The sequence below is a fragment of the Leptonychotes weddellii genome, chromosome 3 (genome assembly GCF_054177405.1).
Source record: "Leptonychotes weddellii isolate Sample4059 chromosome 3, ASM5417740v2, whole genome shotgun sequence".
Classification (NCBI taxonomy): Eukaryota; Metazoa; Chordata; class Mammalia; order Carnivora; family Phocidae; genus Leptonychotes; species Leptonychotes weddellii.
Window position 1 is genome coordinate 35,501,684 of NC_138371.1, and position 20,898 is coordinate 35,522,581.

General features: G+C 35.0%; 1 protein-coding gene across 2 annotated transcripts in view; it reads left to right on the forward strand.

Moving 5' to 3' along the window:
- Positions 1 to 868: 868 nt before the first annotated feature.
- STK17B (serine/threonine kinase 17b) overlaps positions 869 to 20,898 on the forward strand; it is a 31,574-nt gene continuing 11,544 nt past the window's right edge. The window contains exons 1-3 of one of the 2 annotated variants that reach the window (XM_006728154.3): positions 869 to 1,135; positions 9,743 to 9,908; positions 15,765 to 15,977. In XM_006728154.3, the coding sequence (XP_006728217.1) occupies positions 9,787 to 9,908; positions 15,765 to 15,977 (335 nt within the window). In that variant the 5' untranslated portion in view covers positions 869 to 1,135; positions 9,743 to 9,786. Of the gene's footprint in view, positions 1,136 to 1,263; positions 1,375 to 9,742; positions 9,909 to 15,764; positions 15,978 to 20,898 lie in introns of those variants that run through there. The other variant, XM_081813951.1, reaches the window with a different exon arrangement.

Consider the following 20,898-nt stretch of genomic DNA (forward strand, 5'->3'; position numbering starts at 1 on the left):
TCTAGAATAAATAAATCTTAAATAAGTAAATAAATGTTGGCTGAATGTTACAGCCTTTTGAAAGAGAACTATTTCTCTCCCAATATATTTTCCTAGTAATCTTCTACAATTACTGTAAATATACTCTGCAACAAATCGTAGATTATAAATATTTTTAAAAATTCAATTGTGTCTTGCACAGAACTTTCAACCTTTTCATTCTGTTCAAGGGACGACAGATCCTGAATAGCTGCTGTGCGCTTTCACCTCTTCTCTTAGCACTCTATATGCAAAATCAGCAATTCATCCCATTCGGACTTTCCTTAAACTGCCTTCAGCCAGGCCTCAGGAATCAGCCTCCTCAAGTGAACTTCAGTAGTGGGGCTCAGGCTCCATAAATCCCCAAGTGATGTTGATGCTTGCCAACTTGAAGCAAACTGGGTCTCCACTTGCAGGGTGGTTTCAAGTCATAGGGAAGTTGACTAGGAAGAGTTAGAAAGCAAGTCTTTGGTAGGCACAGAAGTTTGGGAATGAGTGAACAGCTGGGACTATTTCTTCCTTTTTCCAGTTTGCACATATTCACTCTGAAGGCAGGGAATGGGGCACCCAGTCGAAGTTACAGTCCTGCGCTCAGCCCTGGCAGCCAGCGCCCGTCTCCCCCATCCCTCGCCTTAATTACCCCTGCGCCCCACCTGCTCCGCGGCTCCGCCCAGCCTTCGGCCGCACCGGCCACACCCTCTCACTGCTCTGGCCCCCCCCAGCCCCGCCCCTCAGCACGCGCCGCGGCCGGCGCCCCGCCCCACCCGTCACGTGACAGCCACGCCCTCCGTGCGCGCTCGGACTGGCTCTCCCGGCCGAGGGGGTGGGTTCTAGCTTACAGCACTGCCCCGCAACGCGGCTGCAGTTTTCAAACCTCAACTGTAAGCTCCGGTCACCGTCTCCGCTGCCGTCGCCGGGAGCCACCTCACAGGGGAACAGGTCACAACTGTTGGCCGTTGTCCAGAAGAGTAAAAGTGGGTCTTGCCACGCTCGGAGCTACCTGGCGCCTCACCGGGCTAGAGCTGGAGAACAAGTCGTGTGGTGGCCACCGGCGTGGAGCGGGACGGGAGCCCCCTTGGAGGGGGCAGCCCCGAGAGAACCTGCTGCGGCCCGAGCGGTCAGTGTCTTTCGCTTTGCGCGACCGCGGTTCTGCCACGATTGGTGGGTGGGCTCGGGGCTGCGACTTTGAATCCCTGAACCCGCCCCCTTTACCCTGGGTATGGCGACGCCCCCCCCCTTAACGTCGGAGGGGTCTCGAGGAGGGATGCAGCCAGTGTGGGCGGATTCGGAGTCTCCTCAGAACCCGGACCCCTGGCCTGGTGGAGGTGGACTCGGACTGGGACTGCCGCACCTCAGGTGGCCTGACTGCCCCGGGCCCCTCTCCGCTCTCCGGCTGGAGTTCCCTCGGGTTCGGTTCTGGGGCGTCCGGTGATCCTCCCAACCCCCTCCTCAGTCGCGGCGCGTGTCTGTGCGTGTGTGTGTGTATGTGTGTGTGTGTGTGTGTGTGTGCGCGCGCGCCGTCGCCTGGGCGGCCCGGGCTCTCCCCGGGTCGCATGCCGCGGGGGCTCCCTTCGCGACTGGCTCGCTTGCGCCCCTTTCCACGTCGCGTCGATGTGGTCCTTCCTGTCCCCAGCCCCCGCGTTCACAGCTGTGGTGTGGGCACAGGACGGGTTCACATCTGGACTGGTGGACGCGTCCTGCTCACAGCTGCCTTTAGTCTCGAGAAAGTTTGTGCTCATCTTGTGGGGCATTTTCAGTTACAGCTTGTGAACAGTGTTGTAAAGCCATTGAATAGAGAAGACAAATTTCAATTGTTTCGGTAATTTTCAGCGGTCTGATTTTATTTTGACGCCATGTAAATCACTTAAGTGTACATGAGCCATCCTGAAACTGTACAATTACGTGATGACTACAGTATTGAAATTTACCCAGCTCTTTGTTTTATTGTAGGGAAAAGCTCTTCATTTGCATTCCCTTAGAGGGATAAGTAGAGCAAAGTTGGAGGAGACTTTATGGCAGCTGGTAGCTGGTAGTTCTTCCTCCGTCTGTGATGGGACAAGAGACACTCGGACATAAACTTGCAAATTAAAATTAAGAAGGAAAAATACATTTAAAAAGTCCAACCACATGCTGGTCAAATTTCAATAATATTAGGTCTGTGTATCACAGTCACTGTTTTGCCAACGTAATGTTTACCTCCGGTACCAATGAAATGCTGAACCTTGCAGTGACGTTTGATATGGCGCGGCCCCTTTAAGTCCTCATCTTTGAGAACGTGTGCGCTGAGACAGCATGGTCTACAGAGATGATTGAGCAAGTGGTGGCAAATGTATGTAACCTGGCAATTTAAGCCCACGAGCACGATTTTATTAAAGGAAAAGATAATAAACCTACTTTCTTATTGATACACTGACCAGTGTGAACTGGACAGAAGCAGTTTTTAACTACTTCTAGTGTTTGTTTTATAAGTATTAAACCACATATCGATAGAACTTTATATTTTTTAAAAAGTTGGTCCATAGAAACAGTGCCCTAATTTAAGACCTCTCTTCTTCCCCATTCATCCTTCTGTGAGATGTTTCATTTTTTTAAATTTTCTAATATTTTAATAAGTGGAGTTATTAATAGCTGCTTTATTTTTGAGATACATAACATGCATTTTAGATCATTTTCTAAATTATGGATCTAAAATTGAAGTGAAATATATTTACATGGCAATATATTTAAGTTTTAAAAGTAAAACTTGAGTAGTAATATTAAAATATTTCTTTTGTGTGTGTGGGCAGAATGGTTGTAGTTGCTCTTGGACTCTGAATAGTGAATTACAATTTGGTTAAGATAGAATCAGTTTTTAGGAAAGTCAAACCTTGACAAATTGATCACTGTGTCAGCACATTAATAACAATTCTGAAGAAGATACAGGCATTTTATGGCATGTTTCTAATCAAACAATTTTATTTTTAAGCTTGCATTGGCAGTGCTTTACTGGTGTTAAGTAAATATTTAAACATATTTTAAAAGCTTTGTTTTGAAGCTGTTTGATTATTATGAGAGAATATCCTTATCAAAAATTTCTTGTACTCAAGAAGACCTAATTTAAAAACCCATGAATCAAGGAAATCAATTGCTAACACTGTCACTGAATCCTAAAATTGTCTCAAAATTCCATGTACATTATATTGTAGTGCATATTTCCTGTATATAAAATTGGCAGCTAAGAACAGTGCTCCTAGATTTACTGCTTGTAAAAGATTTTGATTGAATCTTGTTGTTTTTTTTTTAAGAATTCTTTTGCATTCTGTGGGTATTGATTATGTCAGAAATATTAACAGTCATTTATGTACTTCCTTTCCCCTTGGGAAAACCTTAAATATTTTAGTTGCTTTAGTTTTCCACCATATTCATGACAAAATTCTATTATTTTATTTTTAAGTAGTTTATAGTCTATGATGGATTATTTTCGAAGGATATTTCTTTGATTATTTCAACTAACAAATGTACTTATAAATTAAGTTACAAATGTTTTTATATAAATATGTTGTGATGTTGCAATTTTCAAGACATATTTAGTAAAATTTTTAAAAATTTCTTTGATTTACTTATCCTTTTTTTCCAATAACATTTAACTTTGAATTTCAGTGCCACTTTAAACATCTAAATTAATCAGTTTCTTTTAATATTTATATGTATATTTTGGTGCATCCCTGACCCTTTGCAACTTCTTCACCCAAAGAGGGCATAGTTATACTTTAAGCATTTAAAAATTTTGATATTAGCAGTGAGATGGTAGTTTCATCTTTAAATCCTTAAAGGATCATATCCCATTTTACATTGTAATGGTTACTGAACAAACAGTACTTCAGCAGTGAGGTCAGTAAACAGTACTTTATTTTACAATAGAAACTTAATTTTCCATCTGATGAGCGACAAGCACTGTGTGTTTGTTGGTCCACTATATTTCTGTTTTTCAACATCTTCTTATCCTGGTTCAAAATTACAAGGTTTAATTTTCCTTCTGAAGGAAGGCATAGAATCAGGCCTGGGGTTGTTACCTGGAACTTCAGCCCTTGGGCTGTATATATACTAGACTGGTTGAACTAGAGTTTAGTTAGCTGGCTTCCTTTTGTGATTTTCAAAGGATTAAATTCTTGACTTATGCTTCTTATTCAATCTTTAGAAGCAAACAAACAAACAACACCTGTTATTAGAATACAGTTAGTAGAAGGAATATAGTCTCTTCCTTGAAATTGAAAATCATCTTCATCCTTATCCCTACGCCAACACATTTATTTCTAATCAATGACTAAAAATGGATTCTTCTGCCACACTAGCAGAAAGTTCTTTCTTTATTTTGATGGAGGCTAGATAAATAAATCTCCAGTTCCTCTGTTTCCTAGGAAAAACTTGGTAGCTATAAAATGCTGACATTCCTACTGGGTGCCAGACACCATGTTAGGAGTTTAGACACAAAAGCAAATGTTGCCCTTTAGACACTAAAGAGAATTGTAGTCTAACATGTTACATGTTGAAGTAAAGAGGTATGTCGAGGGTCCTCCTGTTCCTCCTGTTTGAAAGGTAAAGGAGGGGCATTTAAACCAACCTGTGGGTTTTAGGAAAAGCTTCCTGGGTGAGGTGACCTTCTATGTTGAGATATGAAGGGTGTATGAGAAGACAGCCTTTTAAGGAAAAGTAGAGAGAACATTTCAGGCAGAGAAGTAGAACAGAGATGGAGAGGAAAAAAAAAAAAAAGTGTGGCAGGAAATGAAACTGGTGTGTACCTGGCCTCAAAGGCTTTTGTGTGTCATGCAGTAGGGTTTTAGCTTATTGGTACTGGGTGGCTAATTAAGGGATCAAATCAGACAATTTAATTCTCTAGATGTTATCATATTTTGTGTATGATATTTCCTATTTCTGTAAAACATTTTTATTGATAACTTCGAAATGAATATTGTGATGAATATTTTTTAAATAGAGCTATTTAAAGGTTTTAAAGGGACTGTTGTTTGTCTTACTTTTGATCACATCACATTGCTGTCTCCCTTCAAGTAAGTTAAGGTCCACATCGAGCCTAACATTTCCTCTGTTACTTCCTTCACTGATCCATATCTGCATTTTTACTGTAATTATTGTGATGGGAATTAATAAAAGAAAAATCTTTGAGAATAAGTTTGAGGTACTGTATACTTGGAAGCTTAATTTTATCTTGCCTTCTATTACCCTCTTACTGTTTCTAGTGCCTGATTGTGTCTATAATTGTGTGCCTCTATACACACACACAGACACACACATACATTTACCTAAGTCCCTTAAGATTTTTTTTTTACTAGTATAGCCTAATAAAGTGTTATAAAATGAATTTCAAATAGATTGAGACATATTGGTAATTTAGAATCAGTTATGTGAATTGTGGTAGAAAACAAAGAAAAGGGCTGGAATTGTTGGAGTTAAAGAGAAATTGTTGAAAAATTTAGGAAGATACACAGAGACACAGAGGGTTGACTGATAACCTTCAGGTACCCAAGGATTAAATCTTATGTGACAGGCAACCAGATGTTTGTGGAGGGTTTAGACAAAGGGTAACATTCATGCTCCACTATAAGTAAAATTGGCCAAAGGAGAAGAAATGGAAAGATATTTAGGCTGTGGCAACTGGTTCAGGTGCAGGAAATAGAAGGAAAAATACACTTAAAGGGTGCTAGCTATATGGGTGCCTTAAGCAGTCTGTAATATAGGTATATTAGCAACAAGTAGGTAAGTGTAAGGCTCTGTTTTTCTGAGACATAGCTTGTATTCCAGCATATTCAGAGCTAGAGTAAAATGTATCACAATTCAAAAAATGATTTTTGTATTAACATGTATTTAAAAGAACTGCTGATTGCCCAGTGCTGCTTTCAGCTACATTTAGTCATAAAAACGCCTGTGGGTACATTCAGCATTATGATGACCAACAGTACATCTGAAGGGAGGAAAATTTGTTAGGGTAAAAAATTAAACACAAGGCAATGTCCAGTAATAGGAAATACTCTCAAGTAGCTTGATTTAATAAGACCCTATTTATTTTATTATTATCTTATCAATCCTTTAAAGATCAGCTCTTTTTCCTTCTAACATAGCTGAATAATAGATATTACAAAACAATATTTATATGTATATTTGGATATCACATTTTAGATTTTGGGAGGGAAGGGAGACCTAGGTAAGTCTGCATTTTCACAAGTGATACTCATAATAAAGGTGTGTATCTTAAAGTTACAGATTGTTATTCATTATATAGAATTGTAACTATAACATTAATTCAGAATTTGTTAAATTGTCTTTTCTATCCAGTATTAAACAAGGCATTAATTCTTATTTAGTATTTGCCCTGAATGCTTATATGGTCTCTGCATAAGAACTGACATACTATTTGGTTAGTAAATGCCATCTGCTCTATATAAATGCAGAGAAAACTCTCTGGCCTTAAAAAAATTGAGCAATAATGGTTCTTGAACCTACAGTCAAGTAAACCCTTAATGTGTAAAGAGATATATTTTGCTGGTGCAAGTGGGTAAGTTTCTGCATTTAGAGTCTAGTGATATATATTCACAGCCATCTTTTTTACCCAAAAGCGTTTGCTAATTATTTGCCTATTATTAAAGTAGTACCTGCTTAGTGTAGATACTTTAAATACTAGGAAAGTATAAATACTGCCATAATCCCACCACCCAAAGATAACCACTGTTAACATTTTGCCCTAGTTTTCCAGTCTTTTCTTCTATTTGTTTTTATATTTTTGCCACAAAATTATCATAGTGTATATACTTTTTGTGTCTTCCTTTTTTCACTTAATATTACAGGAGTTAAAAATATTCTTTGAAAGCATGATTTTCGAGTATATAGTATCCTATTATTTAGGTATATTTAAACACTTTTTGGACTTTAGGGTTCATTCATTCAACCAGGTTGTTTTTTTCATTATTATAAATACTAGTTCACTGAGCATAAATCTTTGACTACATCTAAGATCCATATTGACTCTTTGGAAACTTGAGAGCAGAAAATACTCATAAAATTAGTTCTGCTAGAGTTCTTATGAATGGTTCACTTTGTAGCTGATATATTACAGCATGAGATAAAGATCTTAGATTCTAGAATCTAGATGAGGTGAACATCTCAGAATCAAGAGCCTATACTCTGTCTCTATGATTGAATTTGACACGTACTTCTTATATTTCCCAAGGCCTGATTGATGGACGGTGTTGGGAATGTAGCCCAATTTGTATCCATGATACAGGTACATCCCTTCCTTCTGTATATATGTATGTATAATAAATATGCAATCATAAGCAGGCATATTCATAGACTTTTAAATTTAGAAAAAAATTATCAAAACCCAAAGATGACCTGAAAATAAATAGATTGAGCATAGAAATTGGTAACCGTTTTGATTTTTCTGAGAGGAATATATGACCATTGTAACTGCATGCCATCAGATCTAAGAAAGTACACAAAGTACACAGTTAAAAAAGGCAGAATTTTACGAGTTGAGTTTAAGCTAACCTGGGGTGAGAGTTTTGTATATGGAAACAGTACAACTTCTCAACAACAGCCAGGGTTGGTGTAGAGAGTATCTTTGGGTAGAATATTAACAATATTTACTTACTGAACTCTCATGATTAGCCCTGTACCAGTGTCATTCTTCATGAGTACATCATATTTTAATTTTAATCCATAGAGCTGTGCAAAATAGATTCTATTATAATCTATACTTTAGAAGAAGCAGAATTGAAGCTTTCCTCACTAGTAATTAGAGAAATGCAAAGTAAAACACAAAACTTCATTTCCCTTCATCACACTAGAATAGCCAAAATTAAAGGCTTAAATGGGACAAACATTGGCAAGGAAATGATAAGCTCTCTCACCTAGTGCTAGTGGGAATATAAACGGGGGATGGAATGAAGGGACCGACTTCAGCTGTGTCTATGTGATGTCTTCTTTAATTTAAACAAAATATGACAAAGCAATAAGACTGAAAAAGCAAGTGTTTGTTAGGATATTTGTATCCCTTCCTATACATTCGAAATATTTTTTTCTTTAATTTTTTTTTAAAGTATCTATATTTGTTTCCCTCACAGCCATAACAAAGTACTGCAGATCAGGTGACTTAAACAACAGAAATTTATTTTCCCATAATTCTGGAGAGTAGCAATTTGAGATCATGGTGTTGGCAGGATTGGTTTCTTCTAAGGCCTTTCTCATGGCTTGCAGATGTCCTCTTCTCCCTGTGTCTTCACATGGTTTTCCTTCTGTGTGTTTCTGTGGCCTAATCACTTTTTATAAGGACACCAGTCCTGTTGGATTTGGGCCCACCCTAATGACCTCATTTTTCACTTAATCAGCGCTTTAAAGGCCCTAACTCCAAATACAGTTACCTCCTGAGGTACTGGGGGCTAGGACTTCAGTATGTGAATTTTGAGGGGAGGGACACAATTGGTCCATAACAGTAGTGAAGTTAAATAATTTAGTAAGATCTCTTAGCTGGTATGATGGATAAATGGGATTCAGACTCAGATGTAATTCAGTCCAAATGTTATTTTCAGAATGCTACACTGCAACCCTTAGACTACTAGAAATGTATACCAAAACTAGTTAGGTCTTGGTTTCTCCAAAGATAAATGGATTTAGAGGAAAAAAAATTGTTGACTTAAGAATAAAACCAAGAAAATAAAGGCACTAAACTCTTATCACGTTGCTTATTAAATTGAATATAGTTGGCATTTGAATTTAGGAAGATAAAGAATAATACATGTCAAGTAGGAAATAAGTGGAGGAAAAACGTGGCAGAGAAAGAACAAAAGCCCTAGGGGGTTATTGAAAGAGGGTGCTAGAAGAATAATACTGGATCTTTTGTTAGATACACATAGCAGGAAGTCCTAACTATTATAAAATATATAGTCTACAATTATTATATGAATTCAATTAATACGAAATGGTAGTTTTGTTGTTAAAACTGAATACATGTAAATATCACAAAGTTGCAGATAAATATGAGTTCAAGATATAGAACTGTAGAATAGGCTTTGTATATGGTCAGTAACTTATCCAACAAAATTAGAGCTTTGTTCTACCAAAAGAAAAAAACTCTAAGACCTATGAAAATTTGAATTTAATATTGAAATGTAGGTAGTCTGTTAAACAAGTTCTATTTCTTATAATTTCTAATTTCTTCTAAGTCATTAACATAACTCAAAAAATGTGAATTCACTATCAAATTTGGCCATGTAAAATGAAATTTAAAATGAATAATCATTACCTTGCTTGTTAGAATCTTTTGTGAAGATAAAACTTTAAAGAATGAGAGTTTAAAAATGAAATTGAATGGTTGCTTATATTAAAATTATAACTATTTTTTAAGAATTTGGGAGGTCTTGAGGATTTTTATAGTAGTTTTATTCTGAAATAAAGCCATTAAGTTAGTTCAAGTACCATAGAGGTAATAGAATTTATGTGTGTGCCTTTCTTTTTTTTCTTCCTTCTGGGTAGACTGTGCTGTTTAAATCTTCTTATCTCCCTCCTTTCTTTCTTTCTTTCTTTCTTTCTTTCTTTCTTTCTTTCTTTTTGTTGTATCTTACAGCTGTATTTGGAACTGTAAAATGTAATGTACATCCTGTCTGTCTGAGATAACATCTTTTTTTTTCTTAATTGCATTTAAATTATATCCTGTATCTTCTCTTTTTTTAAATAGGTAAAAATAAGTGACTAAAGAAGCATATCTGGGAGTCATCTAACATGTTGAGGAGAAGATTTGATTGCCGAAGTATTTCAGGCTTGATAACTACAACTCCTCAAACTCCAATGAAAATGGAAAACTTTAATAATTTTTATACACTTACATCTAAAGAGCTGGGAAGGTAAGGAAATTTTATAATGTATTTGCTGTTTAAATTCGTATTTTGGATTTCTGGGTCTATAGTTCTATAAAATTCACTTGATCATTTTAAAAAATGATTAGAAAGAAAATCATCATCTCTGCTATTATTATAAGGGTGTAGTCTTAACTGACTTGGAAATCAAATCTGTAGAAAATTAGTGAGCTTATATGATATATCCCACCTAGATTCAGAGCCCCAATAGGAGGTCAGGGTTCTTCTTTGAGGCTGTGCATGGCAACAGGAAGCTTAGGGCTCTGCCATTTCCAAACTTTGTGACCTCAATTAAATTTCTGTACCTCTTAGTACTATAATTTCCTCATCTGAGAAGTGGGGATGAAGATAATTGTATCTACCTTCTATGGTTGTTATGAGGATTAAATTAGTTAATATTTGTGAAGTATTTAGTAGAATGCTATCAATTTTTGTTAAAAGTTTTTTAGATTCCTAGGATATTGTGCTGGGCTAAAAAAATAGAGCGTCTCCTCCTCTTTTTTCCTAAATTAAACAAAAAGAATTAACTCATATTTGATAATACAATTCTGTATGATGAAGAATGCATGTTCTGTAAGTAAAACCCTGTACTTACACTAATACTGATCTGTTTTGGCCTAACCAGAGTGTTAAGGCCAAGGGGTGACCTGAAATTATAAGACCATTTAGCACTACCATTTAAATATATATGGAAGTTGTAAAAAAATGCTAAGTTATTTATTATATGTTCAGCATCTTTGAACTTAAATGATGTTTAACAAAGAGTTGAAAGATGTTGATCTGTTTCTATCTTTAGTTTGATTTTAGTTCTGGAGGCAGATGTTTGCTTATCTTGAAATGGTTTACCAAGTCCATGTTTGTACTGATAGATGTATGGTAAGATAGTATGATTGATTTTTATATTTGAAAATCTCAATGTGAAAATAAAAGTTGACTGAACCATGAAAAGAATTCTGGTTTTGGTGATCTTTTACATGAAAGGTAACAACAAGTCCTAGACTTGTTAGATGTTGGATGCAGCCTTTCATTTGCAAATAAGGGTGATAATATATACTTCATTAGACTAAGAACTAAATATGAAAGCATTTTTCATAATTCCTGGCATATTTATTTATTTAATTTTATGTGCAAAATATCTGGTGTTTTAATGGTGTATTGAAAGATACAGTTTTTCAAGCCTTCCAGAATGTTTCTAAGAAATTGTTTAATTCTAAATCTGTAATTATTTCTCTTTTTTTTTTTTTTTTAAAGATTTTATTTATTTATTTTGACAGAGAGAGAGACAGCGAGAGAGGGAACACAAGCAGGGGTAGTGGGAGAGGGAGAAGCAGGCTTCCCGCTGAGCAGGGAGCCCAATGTGGGACTCGATCCCAGGACCCTGGGATCATGACCTGAGCCGAAGGCAGACGCTTAACGACTGAGCCACCCAGGCGCCCCTGTAATTATTTCTCTTTGCATCATAACAGGAGTCAGTTTCTTTTAGTTGCTTATATCTCACATGGAATAGTTATAGAATCTTTGCACTGGAAGGATTTCAGTGGTCAGCGGTCTTCTAATATAATTCTTTATGCAACAGTCTTTCCAATAATTTTCCTGACAAGCTGTTTATCTAGCTTCAATTTGAATGCTGCAGCAATGGGGAACTCATTTACCTCAAAATGTGTCTGTTCCATTTTGTGGGTGCCTCTTAGGCACAGAAGGTTCTCTGTTCTGCTAACATCTACCCAATAGACATAGTTCTTCTTTTGTAGCTGCATGTAATATTATTATAATAAATATAATAAATCCTTCAGAGATCTGAATATGGTTAAACACTGCCAGTTTCCTTAAATGCTCATCTTACGACCTAATTTCCAGACAGCCATCTTTGATCTAGTTACGTTCTTCTGGACCACTCTGCATTTTTCATTGTCAGTCTTAAAATAAGAAGGCCTAGAGTGGACACAGTTTGGTCAATATCTTAACATCTAGACTATCATAAAGCTTTATTGAGGTAGCTTAAGATTCTCTTAGGAGTTTTCTTTCCTTTTTTTTTTTTTAAAAACAGCTATGTCAAATATGCCATATATAGTATATTAGTAAAAAACAGATTAAACTGGAAGTCGGTTGACCTGTCTTTACTCTGGATCTAAAGTTGTGTCATATACTTAGTTGTGTGGTTTCCTTTTCATTAAGATGACTCCAAGTTTCTTTCTATTTGAAAAAATGTTTGAAAACTGCTTTGAACAGGTAACTGAATATGAAAAGCCTTGAACAGTATGCACAATAAAGGGTATTCTTTCCCATATTTCTAAGTTACTATTTTGATGGGTAAATGTACATACGTTTATTAAATTAACTTTGCAAAATAGGGATATCACGTGGCTTGAAAGTCTATAAAATATTTTTTTCCTTTGGGAGTTTTGGAGAACTTAAACTTTGAGGAGGACACTATTAGTAATTCTAAATGGTTTTATAAATGAGGTACTATCATAAATAACAAGCATAAACTTGAATCAGGTATATTTTTTAACATTTTAGAGCAAAAACGATAGAATGTGATTAAAACAAGTTCAGTTTGCTAATATCCCATCTTCTAATATCTTTAGGAAAGAGACCTAACATTATTCTTTAAATTGATGTGGGCTAATGAGTCCTGTGGAAAATACTGATATTTCTAATTAGTAAAACTTGATCAGTTGAAATCATGATCTTTCACGACCAATAACTTCCTTTAAGTTCTTCCAATATTGTTACCAATTTTAATATGCAGAACTAATGCAGAATGAAAATTAGGATCATAATATTGTTTCTCCTGAGGCTTTACATTTTAAGTATGTAAACATAATTCTACCATGTGGTGAATTACAAAGTTCTTTGTAAATCAAGTTGATTTTTCTGAATCACCTGTTTTTTTCTTAATTCATTTTAAGATGTTAGTATTTAAGAATTTATTTTCCTTTAGCAGACTAAAAGAAAATATGTAAAAGTTAACAGTTCATTTTAGACTATTCTCAAAAAACTTTGCATTGTTCCTGTTTTTTAACATGTTGGGCAAGTTTTTTTTCCACCCCTCCCCCAACCGAGGCAAGGTTCCTTAGGACTTCTTGTGGTTAGAAGGGTGAGGCAGATGCAGAAATAAACGTAGCTTCCTTTGTGGCTTACCCTCCCCCACCCTTCACATTTTATTGTCTATTCTAGAATGCAGAACACTAACTACTAGACCTTTTCACTGCTGGGAAATCTAGTCAGTTTTGCATTTTTAGGGTATGAATTAAGTATTATTGTTAAGGGTTTTTAATTTTCTTAAATGTTTCTGTTAAATTTGATACAGGAACATAATGTATAAAAGATTATTTTTCATACTTCTAAACCACAATTAGCATTTTAGAATGGGAAACAAATACTTTTTTCTTCCTAAGTCATCTGATGATTATGGTAATTAACAGTATATAAATGAATATATATGTAAAATGTTATTGGAATCTTAAAAAAGCTTTAAAAATATAAATGCTTTAAGCACAGGACGCAAAATAAGACAGTATATGGTATTGTAGTAGGTGCATAACTCTTGCATTCATTCAACAGGTATTTCAGTTCCTGTTACGTGTTACCAAAGCGTAGATTTTATAATAACTGTAGTAATTAGGACAGACAGGGTCTCTGCCCTCATGGGGCTTTTACTTAGTCGTAAATACTGACAGATAAATAAATAATTACCAATATCATTTGGTCACCTTTGTACTAGATTAATGAGTTCTGTACTTGTTTTAAGAAAGCCTTGTAAGAATACATGAAAGAATTTAGATAAAAAGGTGTTACTAGTTAATTTTGCTCGTTGTTCCTGAGAAAATTCTGGCTTGCCAATTGTAAAATTACAGGAGAATTTAATTGTCACAATTGGTAGTATAAACTTTTTTTACAGATGCACAATTGTCTTGGCTAACTAGTGTCTGTTTACTAAGTTTTACAAGGTGAATTTCTTCATAAAACTCAAAATTTCCTTTCTGTTTTAGACACGTTTTCACTTCTAAATCTAAGTGAGAATTGGCAGAAGTGAGTTGTACTTCTTAAAAAAAAACTATCTTAAAGGAAGGAATTGTTTTGTAGTGGTTAGAAGAGAAAGCTAGGAATTCACATTCCATAGTTCAATTCTTGGCACTACGATTCCATATATGACCTTTCAGGAATCATTTAATCTTAGTCTGATTCAATTTATCCAGTATAAAATCTATAAACATGGGTGGTTTGAATACAAAGTAGAGACTGATGACCTTTTTGTGTGCTCATTGAAATGCATTGATCTGCATTGCTTTTGCGTACAGTGAAAAAGTATCTTATAGTTTAAGTTAGACATTTCAGATCTTAAAGGAAAGGTCTTCCTAAGAATCAGGTTTGTGCATGCAAATTTATTGAGTTGATGTAGTTTTGATAAATGTAGAAGAGTCAAATTATAGCTTGGTCACCTTTTTTTCTGGTATTAGCTATACTTTTTCAGCTTGGTTTCCAGTGCTTTTCACTGGCACCGATATTGAAGAAATTTGGAAAATAAAGAGTAGGAATCTTTGTCATCCTGACCCTTGAGAATAGCAAGTAAAATACAATCAGGCAATTTATTTTGTCCCCTACCCCCACCCCAAATACCAAGTTTTCCTTGCCAAGCACCTGATATTCTGTGTTAGAAGTCGAATTGGGGAAAGAAGAGTTGTGGAACAAAAGTTCTTCTCTAAAGACCCTTTATTTATACCTCATTTGTTAGTATCTATAAAGTAATTTGAGCCTTAAGATACAGGTTCTTAATTTTAGATCCCTTGGACTCAGGTTTAGAAGGTTTATAGATGGGCTTTGAAATCTGAAAACCCTCTGGAATTGTGTGTAAAGCTTTCTATTTAAGGGTATGTGTACATTTTTCTGGGTAGGCAGTCAGTAGCCTTTATTAGTTTCTTAAAGTAGTCTTACTCAAAATAGCTTTAGGTCTTTGGGGAAACTAGATTTTAGGCAAATATAGGCTTAGAGTACACATTTTGCCTGTGTCTTTTTAAGTTTTGTCTGAGATGCTAAGCACTTCTATTGGAAAGAGCTAAACACATACTTATTCCTAAAACGATAAACATGACCTTAATAGGTAGCTGTTGATAACTATTAATTTTCTTAGTTGGTCGTGAAGTTATCTCTGGATACTCTCCATAGGACACATATACTTTTGATATCTGTTACAGGCTTCATAGACCACTGGGCAATATTAAGAGATTTACTGGTAAAACAACTGCTAAATTAATGATAGAAAACTTCAAAGATTGTCAAAAGTGGTGTTGAAAGGCAAAGTGATTACACTAATAAAATTAAATGTCAAATACTCATTTTTGCATTCATTTTAATTTTTTGTTTTAGAAGGAAGCTATTTTGATTAGAGAGTTAGTGTGGTACTCTATTAAGGGTACAGTCTTTGGAAATAGACCAAGATACATATACTCTCTGGTGTCTGCAAAATGGAATATCACTTACTATATAGGATTATTACAATATTTAAACCCAAAAATTTATATCAAGAGTATGGCATGGAGTTAGTATGAAGATGAGATCTCCCCCTACAATGATGACGTATTATATTAATAGTGATGAACAAATATAATTCTGTCTTATCCTGTTATTACATTTGCCATTTTCATTTTTATGTGATAGTACTATAAATTTTATAAAAGTACATGTAGTATTTGATTCAGTTAAGAGAACATAGATAAGTTCCTGATAGCATAGTTGTTTGAAAGGATTAACTCTTAAGTTCAAGTTATAACTGTGTCTGTATTATACTAATATTGTTCTTTATGCAAACATTAAAATTGATTGTCCTCATTTTTCCCCCAGAGGAAAATTTGCTGTGGTTAGACAGTGTATATCAAAATCTACTGGCCAAGAATATGCTGCAAAATTTCTAAAAAAGAGAAGAAGAGGGCAGGATTGTCGAGCAGAGATTCTACATGAAATTGCCATACTTGAATTGGCAAAGTCTTGTCCTCATGTAATTAATCTTCATGAAGTCTATGAAAATGCCAGTGAAATCATTTTGATACTGGAATAGTAAGTATATACTTTAATCAATTTAAGTAAATTTATTGTACTTATTTTAATTGGTGGGATAAGGTGACTTGAAATATCAAGAACAGGAGTGATGAAAGTATGACAAGAACTTGTAAAGATTTCTGTTGATAAAATATTAGAAAGACATAGTGTATATTCGAATATTTTCACACACAAAAACTAATTAAACCACACACACACAAAATGAATGACAACACAACATTTGGGGGATGTGGTAAAATAAGTAAACTTTCATTGCTTTATAGGATAGAAAGTTGATGAGTTTTTGTGCAAAACTATCTGATGGATAAATAGAATTGAAATCATTTACATATTTTATCCATCTATTTGAAAAACACATCCAAGGAAATGACTCATGGAGAGTAGAAGGGTGAATTTGCATGAAGGTGAAGGTATGCCTACCACATTGTTTTTTTTTTTTTTAAAGACTTTATTTATTTATTTGACAGAGAGAGACACAGCGAGAGAGGGAACACAAGCAGGGAGAGTGGGAGAGGGAGAAGCAGGCTTCCTGCGGAGCAGGGAGCCTGATGCAGGGCTTGATCCCAGGACCTGGGATCATGACCTGAGCTGAAGGCAGATGCTTAACGACTGAGCCACCCAGGCGCCCCTGCCTACCACATTGTTTCTTGAAGAAACACATTTATTTAGTATTGTGTAACATGTGAAAAACTGTTTGGAATTATAGCAATAAGAAATAAAATGTATCTCTTCTCACAAGTCATTGAAAAGCTGAAAACACCCAAATATTCAACATTTCATCAGGTTAAGCATGAGGAGGGGGTAGAGCATGGTTAAGCCAACTGGCTTGTTAACCAGTATATTCACATGTGACTCTAAAATAGTACTTTTATTGAGTGACAGTCTGACACATTTATTGTATGTATGTAAAATGTGTTTGAATATCTGCAATGGTTGGAAGAGATTAGCTAAATTTATATTCATATGCTTTAAGCTCTGATAGTTTTTTATAAAAGAAATCTATTTCATAATAAACTAAAGAAATTAAGTATTCATTTTAGAAAAAAAATGCATTATAAATATAATAATCCTTTTTAGTGGTTAAACTGCATCATTGCTTTTTTGAATTTAAAAGTATATTAGCCTAATTTTAGTATTCAGTTATTTTAAGGATGAAGAGGTTTATTTATATATTTATAAAAAATCAATATATTTTTGTACCAGGAAATTTGATTGCCTGGAATCAACTTCTAAATATGAAAATGCTTATTTTGCAAAATGTTAAACTGACCAATAGTTCATTTAAAAATGAATACTATTTACATTTCCCATAATACCAACATACCAATTAAGGTATATTATAGCACCTTCAAAATAAATTAGAATTGTAGAAATACCCACAGTACTACCAACATGACTTCATTTTTCATACATTTTGTGATTGATCAGATTCTTCACCTAACCTTTAAAAAATTAGCGACTTGTATGACACTGCATGTTTGAAGTATGTGAAAATTAGCTAACATTTTTCAAACACAGTAATGGAATACTAGTTTTGGAGGGTAAATAAATAGGAGCATTGACTACTTTTCATAAAATTTTCTTTGGGGGGTTTATCTAAATAGCAGCAACAAGATATATCAAAACATTTTGACACATTTAACGGTTGGACCTTGTCCATACTCTGAACATTGATTCAGGCACCCTACCCAGTAAACTGAATTCTGTAAGGGCAGGACTGTACCTCATGGCTGAAGTGTAGCAAGCACTCAATAAATGTGTAGATGGATTAAAATAATTTCTTACTAGAACAACTAAGACCTACTAAAATTTATTACTAGAACTTTTGTTTAATTACCGTTCCTATCATTTTCGGGGTGGCATTGTCACATCAGATAATCTCAAAGGTAAAAATTTGGTCAGACAGGCTTAGTTGTTTTATATGGTGAAAACAAAACAGTGGGATCTTTTACTCTAATAAACAATTACCAATCTGATCCCCTCCTCAAACCATCCTACATACTTTTCTTCTTTGACTTTTTTATTACAAAATTTCAAATCTACAGAGAAGTTGAAAGAACAATACAATTGACATACTCTTTCGTTTGATTTACCAATTGTTGACATTTTACCGCAGGTACTGAACCATTTGAAAGAGGGTATATACACATAGGTTTGCATGACAGTGTAATTATACTAAAGTACTATTATCACACACACACAACATATATACAAATACATAAGCAAATGAATGCAAACGCTCCCAAGTTTCTAAGTTTGTTGGTTGATGTCCCATCAGGGGGCAAATTCTTCTAACAGAGAAGAGATATACCTGAATATACCTTCCAACGCAATGATAATGATATAGGTGTCTTTTCTGACTATAGAGGCATTTTTTTCTTCTCACTAGTCACTGCTCTTGGGTGGCTTGTTTTAACAAAGCATCTGCCTGTCTACTACTCACTGCTTCCATTTATGCTTCTAGTTTCTGCTAACTTCTGCCGTCTGTTTCTTGTGTTATCTGTTCTTTCCTCCTCTTAGCTCCTCCTAATTTTCCATTTCCCATAGCTCTACCTACATCCCTCTTTATGGGAAAAATGGCAATCCTACAAAAGACATTGGTCAGCTTGCCAAACTGAAAAGAAGAGACAATCTGATTAGCTGGCAATCATAATAATTGTTTAATTTTGTTATTGAAACAGACAAAAGCCCTTAGGATACTTTTCCTGGTTACAAAAGTAATACCTATGTATTGTGTTAAATTTAGAGGATGTAGAAGATAGAAATCATATGTAAATTGTGGTAACTTTTATGGCATATTCCTATATTTTAGAATTATTCTTATTTTTTGGTCTGTGTCTATGTACCTTTAGAAACAAAATTTTGAGTTTGGGAGTACTCTATTGTAACTCTCTTTTTTCACTTAAGAATATGTTGTGTGCATTTTTATATGCATAATATAATGTTTCTAAAAATGAATTTTAATTTAGCAAAGACTTTTTAAATTGCCTTTAAAAATCAGAGTTCAGTAAGAAGCTCCCAAATTCAGAAAAGCTAGATGTTCGCTAGGCTTGGAATTAAAATTTGTTGACTCATTATTATAATAGTTAATATTTACTGAATATTTACCATGTGTCAGACACTGTGATAAATATTTATAGATCTGCTTTGATCTCTAAAACATCTATTATGTCCAATAATTTATATGGTTTATCTAATTTAATTCTTAAAACAATCCAGTGAAGCAGGAGCTGTTGTTATTCATCATGTATCATTGTGTTACAGTAAAGGAAACAGAGGCAACATTTTGTCCCAATTTATGCAGCTAGTTAGCAGCAGAGCCAGAATGGAACCCAGGCAGTCTTGAATTTCAGTAGGTACCCCTATAAGCAAACTGCTGTCTTATCTCTTATGTCCTAGGCACCAGGGAGTGCTTCACATTCTTTTTCTTAGTTTGTTTTCTTATATTTTTTGAATTTTTGAATTAATGGAGGGTTCTGGTTGTTGAATTAAATTTGGTGAATGTGAGCTACATGGACTGAATTTTGTATTGGCAGAGAGGAGAAGACCGCATTTGTGAGCAGCTCAAATTAGTCACTGGCTTCTTAAAAACCATCATTCCTGCCTGTTCTAGTCCTTCAGTCATTCTACTCCATCTCACTTTTACACCCTGGATTTTCATATCTTAATAGTGGTTGTAAATCCATATTTTATACAGTTTTCTTATATTTCAAATTATTTTGTCTAGTTTCTTATCAAATAATTCTTGTTGAGCACAGGACTCATTCTAAGAATCTAAAGCATCATCTCTTCATTTTCTTACTGCTTATGATTGCATTAGTAATATTATCTGCAATATCTTTGCAGGAATATTTAGACCACTTTCTGTTTTAAGAGGATTTGTTTCATTAAAAAATGTAACCAGAAAGGGAAGGAGTGAGGGTGTCATTGGCAATCTGGCCTGGGGAGTCCCTCTTCCCTCAGGAGACCTTGAGCAGGGCTGTGACAAGTAAACATCTGACCTGCAGACCAAGGGACTACCAAGGGCAGTCTATATATAACTATTCATAAAGATTAATTTATTTTGTAGGTGAGCATGAATTTTTAATATTGTCTTCCTATATGTTATTTTCAAGTTTGGTTCTATAAGTTTTATAGCAAACTAACTTTTTAATACTCAGATTGTCTTTACTGTGATACCTTGAGACAGGTATTAGTTTTTTATGAATTTTCTTGGAGTTTCAGGAGTTAGGGGAAGTTGAAGTGTCAGTATAATTGGAGTTTTCACAAGTATTCCTTACCAGCTGTCCCACACAGTTTTCTCTGGAATATGGTAAAGTGCAAAGCAGCAAATCTCTGCATCCTCTAACTGGCACAGATTGGTAGAGATGGCTTAGTTATACGTTATATCTGCAATGTAAAGGGTCAGTCCTGTGACTTTCAGTGTAGGACTGAAATTTACCACCATTATTTTTTTTTCTTCTAGCTCCTCATACATATGACACGCTTCTTCCTCTTGACAACCAATGAGACTTCTGCATTTCAGTTTCGGCCACTCTGAAGAATGACTGCCTATTCATTCATTCATTCATTCAACACTTTTACTGAACACTTTCTACATGCCAGACACTGTCCTATTTTACCATATAAAATATGCTTTACTTGGGATATTCTTAAACATACCTTATAAATTTATTGAATAACCACCTAGATTTTTTTTGCATTTTTTAGATTTAGCCCTCAAAAAAAAAAAAAATCTATTGAATTCAGTGATTTTGATTCAGTTTTACAGATGGGGAAAGCCAAATAAGTGACTGATCCTAAGCTATATTGCTGGTAAATAACAGATTCGGGATTTATCTTTATATTGTTTGATTCCAAACCTAGGGACTTCTTTCTATGCCTTTGTCAACATTCTTTAGATTTTCAGTTCTTTTAA